This window comes from Eptesicus fuscus, chromosome 4, assembly GCF_027574615.1.
Source record: "Eptesicus fuscus isolate TK198812 chromosome 4, DD_ASM_mEF_20220401, whole genome shotgun sequence".
Taxonomy (NCBI): Eukaryota; Metazoa; Chordata; class Mammalia; order Chiroptera; family Vespertilionidae; genus Eptesicus; species Eptesicus fuscus.
In genome coordinates, this window is record NC_072476.1 from 7,129,305 (window position 1) to 7,145,061 (window position 15,757).

Here is a 15,757-nt window from a genome sequence, read left to right on the forward strand (position 1 = left end):
GGGAGAGAGACAGCAACAAGCACGTAGACAAAGAAATAAACGACGCAGTTGCAAGTAGCATGAGAGTCTGTGAAGCTATAAATCCGGGAGAGGGAGAGGTTTTGATATATGAGTTGAGGCCTGAAGTACAAGAAGGAGGCAGCCTTGGGGAGGTTTTGGGGTGGTCCTGGCAGGCCCGAGGGGGAATGCAAGGAGCTAGTACAGAGGGGCCAGGCCTTCCCAGCCACACCGAAGACTTCGGCCTTCACTCTGTGTGAGGTGGGAGCCAAGGAGGGTTCAGGCAGAGGAGGGATCTAGTTGGACTCGGGGTTGCAGGAGGGTGCGGGGAGGCAAGGTGGGAGCAGAGACCAGCGGGGAGGTCCGGTGAGAGGTGCTGGCGGCTGGGATTCAGGTGGGAGCTGCCGGAGGGGAGAAGTGGTTAGATTCTGGACACATCTTTTCATCTTTTAAAATGTTTGATTGCAAATGACAAACATACAGAAAAGTGCACACCATAAGTGTACAGCTCAGTGAATTTCCGCAAAGTGAATATACCCTTGTCATGAGCACTAGGTTCCAGGAGCACAGACGTGTGCTGGCTACCTTTAAGGACGCAGCCAACAGGATTTACGGTGGGGCCCCAGAGAGACCCATGACTTTGACCTGAGCAACTGGAAGAAGAGAAGTGCTCTTATCAGAGATGGGGGAGACTGGGGGAGGGGGGATCCAGAGCTGAGTGGTGCGTATTTTGAGTTTGGGGTGCTTATTAGTATCTAAGGGGAAATGTCGAGCAGGAAGTTGATCACATGGGTCTGGAGTTCAAGGGAATGTTCTGGGCTGGAAATAATCTACATTCAGGGTTACTCTGCCCTGATTTGGATACACAAGATTGTTGCCGGCCACAAGGGCTGTTCCCGTTTAGGTTGTTATGAGGAGTAAATGAATGAGTGGGCGGAGTTGGGGACTGGTGCTGACCTCTGATGCCTTCTGCCAGCCCCCCTCTGCCTGCTGACCCTGCTGCGGCCACCCCTCAGTCCGGGGGCCCCCCATCTCCCCAGCTGAGCCCATCAGTCAAGCCTATAGCCTGGCCCTCTGCAAGCAGAAGAATACGCCAGTGCTCCTGCAGACGTATGTGAGTGATGCTGGGCATGAGAGGGAGTGAGGGGCGGGGACACTGCCCTCCGGGCCCTGCTCTGTGCAGGGGGAAAGAGCAAGGTCAGGGGAAGGTTCCTGCATGGGTCGGAGAGTACAGGGGCTCAGTCAACTAGACACACACCCACATGAACACTGTCACTGACGGCTGGTGACCTTGGGCAAGTCATTCTTTCTCTCCCTGCCTCAGCTTCCTCATCTGCAAAATGGGCTGGTGATCCTGCCTTTGCTGACCTCTCTCTCGGGACTGTTACAAGATTCAAAGGAAGCACCCAGAGGGAGGGCTTTACCCGTCATGATTCTCTCACAGGCACCGGGCTGTGTGGCTTATTTGATCCTTATGCCCTGCGGGGCACTCCCTCCCATTATCTCACTGAGCTCTCCGGAAGTTCTGAGACAGGGACTTACAATCCACTTCACAGATAGGAAAACGGAGTCTGAGAGAGGGTGAATAGTTTGCTGGAGGTCACGCAGCAATACCTGGAAGTGCCAGGATCTTAAACCAGGTCTGTGACATTCAATGCCATTCTCCCCACACCCCGCAACTGTCTGGAAGTTCAAACTGGAGCCTCTTGGCCAGGTCTGTTTCCTGTGGGGGCCGTGCAGGGCTTGTTCAGTTCTGAACATGATGCCTGTCTAAAACAGGCGCAGGAGTCCTGCTGACCAGAGCTCCTGCTTTCCTCCCCAAGTCACATGACCTGCCGGGCCCTGAACCTCAGGAGTTTGTGACTCTTCCACTGTCCTATATTCCAGGCCCATGTGAAGGTGCTAAATCTAGTTTCTAGTCTTACACCTTCCACCATTCCCTGGTAGCTTTGGGCACCCTGAGCCCGTTTCTCCTGTGAAATGGGGATGTAGGACTAGGTGATGTATCTATCAATGAGGGGATTTATCAGTGCAGTGAGCACTAAGATTCTGTGGGTGTAGGTTTGTGGAGGCAAGAACTTTAATGGAGAAGGCACTCAATGAGATTTAATAATATCAACAGTTATTTATTGACCAGAGGCCCAGTGCACGAAATTAGTGCACAGGTAGGGTCCCTAGGCCTGGCCAGCAATCAGGGCCAATCGGGGCCTTCTGGCTGCCGGCCGGGGCCTTCTTTCATTCCATGCCACCCCCTGGTGGTCAGTGCATGTCATAGCGAGTGATGGAACTCCCGGTCAAACTTCTGAGGGGACAATTTGCATATTAGGCTTTTATGTATATAGATTATAATAAAATTAACAAACACAAACAACTAAATGCTGTAAATAAAAAAAGAAATAGACAGGGCTGTAACTACATTGTCAATAACATATTTAGGCAGAACATATTATAATAAATAATATAATCTGTGTTCATATTAACATTTATTATTAGTGGTGGCTTATCATGCTCTTATTGTATGCCAGGTGCTGTGCTAAGGGCTTTATATATATTACTTCTTATCATCTCATGACAATACTGCCACATGGGAATTATTGAAACCGTGATTCAAACTTGCACAACTTATACGTGGAGGAAGCTAAAATGGAAGCCTGTTGAGCCCAGGCCCTGTGCTGGGACATCTCACCGACTCTCTGAGGTGTAGTGGGTGGCAACTCCCCTTGGGAAGATGCTGTCGCATAGAAGGCAGATGTGAAATCATGGGGAGCTTCAGGGTACGCTCACTTCTGCCTCTGTCCCTCACGCAGCTCCAGTACCAGGGCAGCCCTTTTAGCGACCCTGGCTTCTCAGCCCCTGCCACCTGCCGCTGTCTCCTTCAAGGCCTGGCATGCCTTGGATGACGGGGAGCGGCTGGGCCGTGCCCAGGGGGCCTTCCTGGCCTTGACCCAGCACCTTCAGCTTGTGGGCGACGACCAGAGCTACCTGAACCCTGGCAGTCCTCTCCCGCTGGCTCAGCTGGGGGCTGCGAGGCTCCGGGCCCACGGCCTGCTGGGCAACGTGGCTGCCATCGTGACTGCCCTGGGCCTGCCCATCCCCCCGAAGAGGACACTGTCGGGCTTGTCACCTTGGGGGCCTCAGCCTTCGAGAGGAAATGTCGAGGCTATGTAGTGACCCGGGAATATGGCCACTGGGCAGGCCGAGCTGTGAGGGACTTGGCTCTGCTCAAGGGCAAGTACCCTGGAGAGAGGAGGCAGGACTTCCTGTCAGAGGCTGCAACCCTTCTCCTGGCCTTTCTGCCTTGCTGCTTGGCTATCGGACAGGGTTAGTGTGCCACGTCATGGGAATATTTCCTGGGAACCAGCCTCAATTCCCTGTTGGCTGGGCCTTCCCAGGCCCCATGGCCTCCCGTCCAGATCTGGTGGGACGCCACGGCTATCATCCCATGCATCACCACTCCGGGGTCTGGTGGCCACTTCCTGGGTGGAGAGAAGTACCGCTTTGAAGAGGCTTCACTCCCCCGCTCCTGGGAACGGACAGACGTTGGCCTCCTTCCTGGGCTCTCCTGAGGCCGCCCCTTCCTGTCATTGTGGGGAGGGCGGGGGCCTGCAGTCTCTCCCTCGTTTCCTGGGGGGAGATGCGGATGTGTGGAGCAGACAGGCCTCTTCCTTTTGCTGGAGCTCACGTCCTCCCCTGGTCTCCTTTTCTGACTGTGGCCACGGTGACAACTTCCTGTCTTCAGGGGCTTCACTTCCTCATCAATGGAGGTTTGATTCACATCTGTTTCCTGCTCGGGACACATGCAGGTCCTCAGGGGCTGGCGTCCCTGACCCGGCTCTCAGGAACCCATTGCACTGTGGTGTTTATATGTCTGGGCCCAGGCGACACCCCAGGATCCTGTTCTCCTCAAGGCATCTCCCCACCTTCAACAACTACATCTACTGGTAACTTCAGTGTTCTTTTTATTTTTTAACATTTTATTTACAAAAAATTAATTTATTCTCAGAAATGAAACTCTTTTAAGGTGTCGATTGTTTATCTTCACAGACCTGGCTTGGGAGGAAGAGGAGGTGCAAGGACAGGGCGGAGGGAAGTGAAGGGGGAGGACATAAAGGGAGGGGCAGGGGTGGGGTGGGAGGGGGGAGGCAGCAGTGGACGGACTGGGGGAGGGCGGGAGGGAAACAGAGTGACAAGGTGTCCCTTCCTGGAGTTGAGGCTGAGCTGCACACATGCTCGCGCGGGGCCAAGAGGAGATAAGAGTGAGGAGAAAAGGGAGACAAGTGACCTCCAAGTCACTTGGGTAAAGGTGGGGGCGGGGACAGACCCAAGGGATGGAGAAAAGAGGGAGAAAGCAAGAGTGTGACGGAACTGGGAAGTCACACGCTGAGACGAGAAGGTCCCTAGGGAAAGAGAGAACGTACAACGCAGACAGGACGACAGAGGCGGAGAGACGGAGAGAGATGGAGGCGGCCGGCAGGAGGTGACGGCGAGCTGCGGACCCGCCCGCGCTCAGGCGGGGCCCCCGGGCACCAGCTGGCCCAGGTCGGCTTCGGTGCAGCTCACCCACTCGCGGTAGAGGCCGCACACGCGGAGCCCCAGCACCTTGGCGGGGAAGACGCCGGCGGCGGCGGCGGCGGCGGCAGCGGCGGCGGCGGCGGGCTCGGGCCGGGGCTCGCGGGGCTCGGCGCCCAGCGCGGCCAGCACGGCCTCCACGGCGGCGCCCAGCGCCCGGGCCTGGCGCGCGGCCTCCTCCAGGCGCCGCAGCAGGCGCGGCGCGCGCGGGTTCAGCTCGGCCTGCAGGCGGCGCACCACGTCGAGCAGCGGCGGCAGCGCGGCCAGCGCCCCCGCGTCCAGCCGCAGCCGCTCGGGCAACGGCAGGCCCGCGTGGCCCGGGGCCGGGGCGCTCAAGCCCGCCGCCGGCAGCCGCGGAGGCGAGAAGCCGGGCAGCCCGAAGGGCTCTCCCTGGTGCTGCACCTGCGGAGACAGGCCGGTCAATGGGCTCCGGAGCTCCGCCCTCCCTGGGGCCTCCGTTTCCCCATCTCGCAAAGGACAAATTCCGTCTGTGTTTGTGATCATACAAAACAACCAAAAAAGTGACCTTTACACCACCAGTGCCTTTGTTTCTTCATCTCTAAAATGGAGATAACACTGTCAACTTCACCAGGTAGCTATGAGCACGGTAAAGGGCTTAAGTCAGGTCCTGGCCCCCGGGAAAGGCACAATAAACACACTAGGGCAAGCATGTCAAACCCAAAGGCTAACACGGGTCAGTGAACAAGGTTTAAGTTTGTGGGGCCGCAAAAAAGCAAAAGCTTCACTTTTCATAGAAACGTGGGTTTATTTTGATAGAGACATGCTGAATACAAAGGGCTGAAATAAATGAGTAATTGTTAACATAAAATAATAGAACATTTTAATAACCATTAATATTTTCTCTTGAACATTAACTTACCAGACACTGAATACCTGCACAAATTAATAAGCATAACACAAATAAACCTATTTTTCTTGTTCTCCAAAAGCGAAATATTTCCTGTTGCGCACACCAAACAAGTCAGTCCAAAACTAATGTGGCAATCGGCTGCTAAAATAATCGCTGCTAATATTAGTGGAGAGAAATGGCGTGCCTGCATGTAAGGGAAATGAATGCAAGTCATTAGCGAACGTTGTTGTTCGTTATTAATAATTATGTATAACAGGATATTGTAAAAATGAAGTTACAAAATTTTTATTAAAACGTTTCTTACATAGCATTATATTGGCTGGGCGGCAAAAATATTTGTTGTGGGCGACCCGTGGGCCGAGAGTTTGACATGCTTGCAGTAGGGTGCAAATCCCGTCTCCATTTACTAACTGTTCAGTTTCTTACAAAACCATTTCCCTTCTCTGAGCCTCAGTCTCATCTGTAGAATGGGGGGCTGGGGGGGGGGCAAGATAGTACGGGAACTAGTCTTTTTCACGCCCCCCTCCCACCTCTGCACCTGCCTGGCACACAGCAGGGGTTTCATGAATAACTATCATGTGCGTGAACAGATAAAAGCTAAAGGTGATTTGTAATTTGTGAAACTGCTATACAATACCATTTATCCTTTGCTAACATCTTGCCTCTGGTTCAGGCATTGTGCTTGCTGCTTTAAGCACACTGCTCCTAATTTTCCCAATAATGGGTGTGATGTAATTATGATGATTTTGTAAATGAGGACTCTGGGTCCTCCATCCAGGAAAGGGCAGGACTGTAATCGGAACGAAAGTTGGTAGGAGGACAAAGCTGATTCTATTATCCCACCACCTAATAATTGTTACATCATTATTTTCATGTTCTCATTCCTGCCCAAGGTCACAGTAAGATTGGCAGGCCCACAGTCTGTCTGCTTCAAAACCATACCCTCCCTCCACTATAGAAATTTGGGGAAATTTCTTCTGTCCTTAGGCAGGCCCTCTACCCAACCAAAGGTATTGGCAGATCTCCCTCCTTTGTAAAAGTCCCCCGGGGATGGAATTTTTGACCCAGACTGAAACCCCTTCTTGGCCTCTCTGCATAGCACAAGTAAGAGTTCACATCTCATCTTGTTCAACTGCCTCCTTTGACAGCTGGTGAGACCGAGGCCCAGGGAAGTGAGGTGACAAACCCAGAGTCTGGAACCTAGCTTTCCTGACTCCCAGACCAGAGTTCTCTACACTCTCAGGTTGCCTGTCTTAAGCACCAAGAAGGGAGCCTCCAAGCTTAGGTGGATGAAGGGGCATTTGGGGAACAGAGATGATCCTCCTCCAATTGCTGTGTGGCCTGGGGCGAGTTACTGATCTCTCTTGGAGCCCCAATTTCTGCAGCTGGGAAATGAGGTTGAGAAAACGGGTACTCAAGTAACCCTATGATCTGTATTTCCCTGATCCCCAGGCCCCCCCACACCCATCCCCACTCACATATTCCTGGAAGAGCTGCTCAGCATATTTGGTGAGGAGGCGGGCAAGGCTGTGTGTCTGACGGATCTTGGCCTCCAAGTGGGGAAGGGGTGAGATTGAGGAGTCAGCCTGGGAGTCTTCTGGTGGGAAAAGGGGGGCGGAATGAGGGCAGCCCCAACCCCTGCTCCTGACCACTTCGGGCTGGCCCTTCCTTCCCGAACCCAGAAGCTCAGCTCTGAATTCTCCAACTTTTAAGCCAGCCAGGCTCTGTCCCATTCCAACTGAGGGAAAATGAGATACCAGACATTTTTTTCTGCGTGAAATGTGTTCCCTGTCCTCAAATCACTGTTGAAATACTATTAAAGCTAAATTCAAATACTGCCTCCTCAGTGCAGCCTTGGATTCACTCCTTCCTTAAATCAACTCCTTTCTTCTTCTTAAGGCCATTTGTTCATACTTTCAAGGTAGTTCTTTTAATGGCTCTTTTATGTGTGTGAACTGGCCATTTGAGGGTAGGGCTCACATACCTCTGTACCTCTGTAATTGGTGGAATTCAACATCACTGAAACACAGAACTTCAAACCGGAATGTGCCTTTCAGCCCATTTTACAGATTGGGAGGCTTAAATCCCATTCCCTCCCTGATAGCCTTTTTACGCAAGGCGCTGGGCTGGGCACCAGACAGCATCAATGGAATCAGCGACCAGTCTTCCTAAACACAAGCTGAAAGGTGGTGCCCGGGAAGCACTACATTTCCCGAAACGCCCCGCGCGCGCGCCCAGGGCAGGCTGGGTAATGTAGTACTGGCTTCTCAACCCTGGCGCCCCACCCCCACCCCCACCCCCACCCCGCCTGAGTTTCCCACCGCCTATTCCTATCTTTATCAGCCTTGGCGTTCGTCTCTGGTTGTCATTCACTATCTCCCGTGGCCCACAGACTTCCTCTCCTGACTCTCTCACTCCCTCTGGCTCAGATTCTCTGCCAGTATTCAAAGAGGACCCAGGGGACAGCCTCAGCCACGACCCCAGTCCTCCCCCAGGGTGTACTCGAACCGGTCACCTCACCCCTGAGCCCACGGCCCTGAAGGTACAGCCCCAGGCCCCCCCTGAACTCCGGCGCTAGCACCTTCCCACAGCTCACCCACAGCTCACCGCTGGTTACCTGACACCGGGCCCTGCTCTCCCCCTCTCAGGCCGCTCCCTTCCCCGACCCGAAGGTAGCGGGGACCCAGACCCCAGCTTCCAGCCCTTCAGACCACTGCTCCCCTTGGGCACTCGACATTCACACTTTAGCCCCTTACCCAGACTTCCCTCCCTCCGGCTCATGCTGGCCCCAGGCTGATCCCGGTTGCCTCCACGCCCCCCTTCCAAGAGGGGGAGAAGGGGGGAAAGGGTAGGGGCGGGCCCGGGCGCAGCCAATCAGGGCTCAAACCCCAAAGAATTCCCCCCCTCTCCCGCCCCAGGCAAGATTCCTTGTCCCGGAGTCCAGTTCACTGCCTGCTCGGCCCCGTTGAGAAAGGGGCCTGAGCGGGGTAGCAGGTCGTCTGCATGGTGGATTTGGGACCTCGACCCCGGGGGAGGACTGGGGCCAGCGCCGGGAGGCAGCCCTGCATCACGCCAGGAGGAGGCTCAGGCTCCGGTCTGGGACTACGCTTGGCGCCGGGGCTGCTTTTCGGAGAAAACTGGGGTTGATTGAAAAGGGTGGGGCTGGCAGGACTGGAATGCGCCGGCACTCTCGCTTGGCTGGGAAGGAGGGGGAGAGGGGGTTCTAAGGCTTGGGCAACACCTGCCCAGACATACTGTTCACCTCCTTTCTTAGATACGTCATGTTCTCTGTTCACGATGCACCTACTAGGAGAGGGGCAGGTACACCAGCTCAACTCACCTTACCAGGCTCACACACCTGCTCTGACTGCATATAGACTTTCATTCTCACACAGGAACAAGCTTCAGAGACAGGTGTGTGTGTGGTGGTGGTGGTGGGGGGGGTGTCTTACCCACATGTCAACTCCACTAACCTGGAGCAGACAAAAGCCCCGTCTGTCCTGGGCGCTGGGACCTGGACATGACCCACTTGCTTCCTGGTTCCCTGAGGAGCTCACAGTCTGATGGGGGAAACCGTAGACAACAGCAGGTAAAGTGACCGACGGGGCTGGGGAGAGGCTGTGTGTCTGGGAGGAAATTGCCAGAATAAAGAAAGGAAGGGATTACTGGCAGAGGGCACAGCAGGTGTGATGAAACCCGATTGTTCACAGGGCCCACAATCACGTACTCATTTAAAATATACGTTTTTATTGATTTTTTTTTTTAGAGAGAGAGGAAGGGAGAGAGCTAGAGATAGAAACATCGATGAGAGAGAGAAACATCATTGATCGGCTGCCTCCTGCAGGCCCCCACTGGGGATCAAGTTCGAAACCCAGGCTTGTGCCCTGACCAGGAATCTAACTGATGACCTCTTGATTCCTGGGTCAATGCTCGACCACTGAGCCACTCCAGCTGGGCTCACATACTTATTAACAGTGAATACTTATTGAGTATTTACAATGTGCAAGGCACTGTTCTAAGAGCTATACACTTACTAACTTACCCTCGTGTTATAGTTGAGGAATTAGAAACAAGTGACTTACCCAGGGTGACTGGACGACCAGAGCTGGGATTTTGCCCCAGCAATTTGGTTCCCCAAATGCTGCCATAACCATCTTCCTATTCCTTAACCTCTGTGGACCTAGTCTCACCAAACAAACAGACCCAATAGCCACACCTTTGAAATACACACACAACACACATTTAGACGTCATATCTGCTGGCAAACAGCCTCAAATCAACCAAGACATGCTCCTTCTAAATAACGTTTTACTTTATTTAAAGTACAAACATCCATGAATTTTTACAGAGTAGATATGCCCAAGGAACCAGCACCAGATTAACAAACAGAGCATGACCAGTTCCCAGAGCCCCCTCCTAGCCCCTCCCAGGCCCAAGGGTGCCCACTGTTCTGATTCTCACACCCTAATTAGTTTTGTCCGTTTGGAACTTCACACACATGGAATCAGAACAGTCTGTCTTTGGTGAGACTTGTTCCCTTTGTGGGTGTAAAGGACTCCATTCTCCCGTGTGCAGGGTGTGAATGGGCTACAGCTCCTGGTCCACTCTCCCGGATGGGTTGTTTCCGGTCTGAGGCTATTACCCATGGTGCTGTGAACATTCCAGTGCCCCTCGCGCCTCTCTTGGTGCTCATACCTACGCATGTCTGTTGGGTGCTGAGGATGTAGGAGTGGAATTGCTGCATCATAGGGTTGTGGTGTATTTTGGGCTTCACTAGGAAACTGCGTTTTCCAAAGTGTCTCTACCCATTTACACTCCCCCAGAGGTACGAGGGGTCCAGTTACTCTCCTTCTTCCCCTGCGCTTGGTGCACCAGCCATTCTCATTTAGCCATTCCGTGGGCGGAGCCCCGCTCATATGCAGTGTCTGGCAGGTACGTGGCACTCAGTGAACAGACTGCTGAATGAATGGCTGAAGGAATAGTTGGACAGTGTACACTCGACAACCTGGCGAGGGTGAGCGCGCGCGCGCACACACACACACACACACACACACACACACACACGTGCGCGCGCGTGCGCGTCACAGGGGCGCTCACGCGCAGAGGACGCACACCCAGACCCAGTCCTTCCCGTTCCCCGCGCCCACGTGCTCTGAACGCACCCCTCAGCCCCGCCACGCGCATCCAGCCTCGGAGCTGCCCCCAACCTCCCTCTGGGCGGCGGGCAGGGGGCGCTGCGCGTCCGGGCACCCCGAGGGGGCGGGCCGGGGCGGGCCGGCTTCCAGGCCTGGACTCAGTCGGTCCGCGCTGCGGGGCCGCTCCGGGGACTGGCCAGGGCGGGGCGGGGCGCGGCGGCAGGAAGCGGGGCGGGGACTCGCGGAGGCGTTGGGGAGCGAGGGAGGGCGCGGCCAACTCCCGGAGGGACGGCAGGCCGAGAGAACCGCGACCCGGCCTGGCGCCGAGCCTGAGCCCGCCGGACGGGAGGCGGCCCAGCCGCGGGCTCGGCCTCGGCCCCAGCCCCGCCAGCATGGCCGGCCGGACCGTGCGGGCTGAGACCCGGAGCCGGGCCAAGGATGACATCAAGAAGGTGATGGCGACCATCGAGAAGGTCCGGAGATGGTGAGCGCTGTCCCGGGGCCAGGGTCGGGACCGGCAGGGCCATTCCTCCTCCAAAGGCGTCTCCCCGCCCTTCACCAGCTGTGGCCCAGGTGTTAGGCGTGTCCCCCAGCTGCGCCCCGGATCTACAGAGCTCTGTCCCCTTCTGGCTACACCCTGGGGTCTACAAAGCGTGTACCCCAGCCGTGCCCTTCCAGAGCAGGAGCCCCCATTTATGCCCCGCCCCCTAAGGCTTTGACACTCCTCCCGAAAGAATGCCGGATCCCAAGCCAGGCCCTAGCCTGGTGCCCGTGTCTACCCCCGGGGTCTGTGAGCCATGGCCCCATACTCTGTCACTAGAGGCACCTCCATGTATGCCCCGGGGTCTGCAGGTTCTCTTTCTCCCTCTCACTATGCCCCATTAGCAAAACTGCCCCTTCCCTGTGCACCACCCACACCTCTGTAGGTATCCCCAGATGTGTCTAGCTGCGGAGGGGGGCTCTCAGCTCAGGCCTCTCTGACCTAGTCCCCCCACTCTCCCACAGGGAGAAGCGTTGGGTGACTGTGGGCGACACGTCCCTTCGTATCTTCAAGTGGGTGCCAGTGGTGGACCCCCAGGAGGAGGTGAGCAAGCTCCCCCACACCAGACCCTGCATCTGTGCAACCCCAGGCAAGCCCCTCCCCCTCCTGGCCTCCACCTCCAGCCCCCACTCTGAGACCTCAAAGGCAGCAGCCGAGACACATGTTAACAATTATTGGCAACTCCCCCCCTTCTCCCGTTCTCCTGCTCCAGACCCCGGAATTCAAGACCTCACCCAGTGTGCACCACCTCGGTCACCTCATGCAGGGCCTTTGGCTTCTCTGCGCCTCAGCTTACTTATTTGTAGGGTGGGGGCTTTGCAAGCGCCATCTCTGATCCTTACCCCTCTAATCCCCAGGAGCGACGGAGGGCAGGTGGCGGGGCAGAGAGATCCCGAGGTCGGGAGCGTCGGGGTAGGGGTGCCAGCCCACGAGGGGGTGGCCCTCTCATTCTGCTTGATCTCAATGGTATGTAGGGATCCTGGGACGGGGGCAGGGGGGGACTATGGGATTGAAGGAGGGGACTGGGGACCTCAGGCCCAACCCTCTCGACTTTTGCTCTCACAGATGAGAACAGTAACCAGAGTTTCCATTCGGAAGGCTCCCTGCAAAAGGGCACTGAGCCCAGCCCTGGCGGCACCCCCCAGCCCAGCCGTCCTGCATCACCTTCCGGGCCTCCAGACGGGGTCCCGGAGGAAGCTCAGCCTCCACGGCTAGGCCAGGAGAGAGGTAGGACTGGGTGCCGCCCAGGAGCCCTCCCGTGTCCCGTGTCCTCTCCAAGGTTGAAGCCACCAGCTTATCCCTGTGCCTGCTCCCCCTCTCCTGGTGCCTCCTCAGGAGGCCCTCCTGACTCCTGTGGAAGGTCCCGGACCCTTTGTCTTGACTTCTGGTCTGTTGATAACTTACCACTGGGATTTTCATGTACATTTAACTTTTATTACCTAAGTGTCTTTCTTTCCCTCTTCCACCTCATGGCAGCCGCCTGAATGTTGGGTCCACATGGATCTTGTCTGCTACTGTATCTTCAGAACACCAAGTGTCACATAGTACGTGCTCAATAAATATTTGTTGAGACATAAATAACAGTGCATATCTTAAGAGTAATTAATAGCAAGTGATAATGACAGCTAATACTTATTGAGCTCTTACTGTGTGACACTCTTTAAGCTTTTTACATGTTTTATTTTATCTCCTTTAATCCCTACTACAAGGCTTTGAGGATTGTTATCACCATTTATAGATGAGAAACTGATCGCCCAGCTCACCAGCCTTGAGCATGAGTGCTCCTCAGCTTCTCTCTTTTCCACATAGTCAACCCCCTCTCTGGTCAGTACCTCCTCCCAACATTGCCTAGCTCCCTCTCCCTCCCCAGGCTCTGTCATCTCTCATCCTCACCAAACTCCAGCCTCCTTGTAGGCCTCCCTTCCTTCAGTCCCCCCCACATAGCCGGCGGAGCGGCTTTTTCTAAAGCACAAGTTGGACGGGGTCCTTTTCCCGCTCGCAGCCCTCAGTGGCTCTCAGCTGGCCTCTCGGCCCTTTGTGAACCGTCCCCTCGTGACCCCATCGTTCCCTTTCAGGAACACCATGACTTGGGCCTATGGCCGTGTCTGGATTGTACTTCTGGACCTTTACTAATATAAAAACCATAACTGCCATTTATTGAGCACTTAACTGTGTGCCCGACACTGTGCTAAGGACTTTACCCGTATTATCTCATTTAATCCTCACAGCAGGCTCCTGTGGTAGCTACTCTAACGATCTACATTTTACAGGTGGGGAAACTGAGGTCCAGAGAAATTAGGTCTCGAGCCCAAGGTTAGGATTTGGACGCCGGCAGTCCAACCCCAGAATTTGTGCTAAGTGTATGTTGCCTCTGCCTAAAATGCGCTCCACCTCCCCACCTGCCTGCTCAAATCTTACTCACCCATCAAGATCCCACCTAAATGTCCCTCCCGTGTCTTCCTGGGGTGCAGCCAGGTGCTCGGCTCCCGCCTCAGTGCTGCCACAGCTGGGGGCCGATGTGCCTGGTGTTCGTTCCCCCGCTCGGTGCTGTGGCACAGCGGCTGCTCAGGGAATGTCTGTTACCTTGCCGTTCCAGATCCCGGGGGCATCACTGCAGGCGGCACCGATGAACCCCCCATGCTGACCAAGGAGGAGCCTGTCCCAGAGTTGCTGGAGGCTGAGGTGAGAGGGGCCAGAAGGCTGGACTCCCGGGTCTGGGAGGGAATGGGACTCGGGCAGCACAAGGCGTGGGGCTGCACTCTTGAGGTCCGGGTGGGAAACGCAGACCTCAGACACAGCTGACGGCTTACAGCTGGGTTCTTGGGACGAAGAGGAAAGGGTGTTTTAGAAACAAAGTCCTGCGGGTTGGCTCGGGGCTGATCTAAGACCATTAAAAGCCTGAAAAGATCATGGTGCTCCTCCAAGTATTATTTTTTAAAATCCTAAACGATACAATTAGCTTAAGAAAGTCCCCCACAAAGTTGACTTCCCACAGGGACTACCTTGATGTATTTCCCAGAAATACCAAATATCAACTTCTTTCCCCAAAACGGTATTGTTGTGTCCAGTGCCCCCACTTAATCTGCGTGCCGGGTCCCTGGCTCTGGGCTGGACTCCTGGGTCCGGGAGGGGAGTGGAGTGGAGGCTTTGGAGAAGGCAGAGGCCAGGAGGCTGCACTCCTGGGTCCGGGGAGCTCATGCCTGTCCACCCTTCCTCTCCAGGCCCCCGAAGCTTACCCTGTCTTTGAGCCAGTGCCACCTGTCCCCGAGGCAGCCCAGGGTGACACCGAGGACTCGGAGGGCGCCCCCCCCACTCAAGCGCATCTGCCCAAATGCCCCCGACCCCTGAGAAGCTGGTCTGTCTTTCCTGTTGCCCCAGGGGCCCCTTTGATTTTTTACAAATAAAGACCCTTTTGTAATTTTGTGTCCTGTCATTTCCCCGTCCGGGCTGGGGAGGGTCTTTGGAGCCAGTTTTGTCTCATGCTCCGTTTCTCAGGTAGTGTCACTTGAAGCTCTGAGAGGATCTTCCTATAGTCACACCATGATGAGTCAGGTATGGAATGGGGGCTTGAGCCAGGACCCTGCCTCTCTAACACTCCCTCCACCCTGTCCTATACCCCTGACCTTTGACCCTTTCTGACCTTCAGCCAGAGGAGGAATCCAGGGACCTGGGCCCAGCAATTACCAAAGCTCTGGGCACCAAGGCCCACGATTCCCATTCGTACACAGGATCATGGAGGCCAAGAGGGACTTTGGGGCCCGGGATGGCCCAACCCCTTTGCTGCCCTCAGGAAGCTACAGCGTCGTACCTCGCTGCCTCTGCGTAGTCATTCCTCCACTGGAACCCTGCCCACACTTTGGGCTGAGTCTTATCTGTCCCCAGCTCGATCACCACCTCCTCCAGAAAGCCTTGCCTGGCCCCAGGCATCGTCGGTTTCCCTTCTTTTGCCCCCCCCCCCCCCGCCGTGCTCCCTCCCCATTGCCTCCGTATTTATCAGGCTGTTTGGGGTGGTTGGCCTGTGTGTCTTCACTAGGTTGTGGGCTCCTGAGGGCAGAACTTGGTCCCCAGTTTTCTTAGCACCAAACTGGGCACAGAGCTGCCATAGCAACTGTTTGGTGAATGAATGAATGAATGAATGAATGGGCTGAGACTTCCAGGTAGGCTTCTCTGAGGAGGTGGCACGTGAGCTAAGCTCTGAGACATGAACCTCAGTGTGCTAGAATTGAAGTCCGAAGCCCTGGTTCAAGTCCTGGCTCTGTTACTAGCTGTGTGGCTCTGCATGGGCTATTTCCCTTCCCTTCATTTGTTCATCTGAGCAATGGGGCGATAACTAGACCTCATCTGTCCCGGTAGCTTATAGGAACCTTCAAATAATGTAAAGCACCTTCATTCTGTGCCTACAAAAGAGTTAGGGTCAGGTATATTAGCCCTACTTTTATATTTTATCATTATTTTTTTAAATCCTCTCCTGAAAATATGTTTATTGATTTTAGAGAGAGGAAGGGAAAGAGAGAGAAACATCGATGTGAAAGAAACACACTGGCCAGTTGCCTCCCATATGCGCCCTGACCAGGGATCGAGCCCGCAACCTAGGTATGTGCCCTGACTGGGAATCGAACCCCCAACCTCTCAGTGTACAGGACG

At 55.1% G+C, this 15,757-nt stretch overlaps 2 protein-coding genes and 1 pseudogene across 3 annotated transcripts; 2 read left to right on the plus strand and 1 right to left on the minus strand.

Moving 5' to 3' along the window:
• Positions 1–960: 960 nt before the first annotated feature.
• LOC103296322 (cardiotrophin-2-like) lies at positions 961–3,323 on the plus strand (annotated as a pseudogene).
• Positions 3,324–4,314: 991 nt separating this feature from the next.
• LOC103296323 (cardiotrophin-1-like) lies at positions 4,315–8,241 on the minus strand. 2 transcript variants are annotated; one of them, XM_054714197.1, is made up of 3 exons: positions 8,194–8,241; positions 6,916–7,034; positions 4,315–4,968 (listed from the first exon to the last, which is right to left on the minus strand). In XM_054714197.1, exons 1-3 carry the CDS (start codon positions 8,216–8,218, stop codon positions 4,504–4,506), a joined length of 609 nt encoding a protein of 202 aa, XP_054570172.1. In that variant the 5' UTR covers positions 8,219–8,241; the 3' UTR covers positions 4,315–4,503. The 2 variants fall into 2 exon arrangements, with proteins under 2 accessions (XP_054570172.1, XP_054570173.1); XM_054714198.1 differs by lacking the exon at positions 8,194–8,241 and adding an exon at positions 7,430–7,634.
• Positions 8,242–10,732: 2,491 nt separating this feature from the next.
• BCL7C (BAF chromatin remodeling complex subunit BCL7C) lies at positions 10,733–14,531 on the plus strand. The gene is given in 7 exon segments (XM_008152809.3): positions 10,733–11,056; positions 11,578–11,656; positions 11,971–12,079; positions 12,179–12,340; positions 13,710–13,795; positions 14,335–14,418; positions 14,420–14,531. Coding segments are annotated over 7 exon segments (654 nt in total). The 5' UTR covers positions 10,733–10,964; the 3' UTR covers positions 14,462–14,531.
• Positions 14,532–15,757: the final 1,226 nt, after the last annotated feature.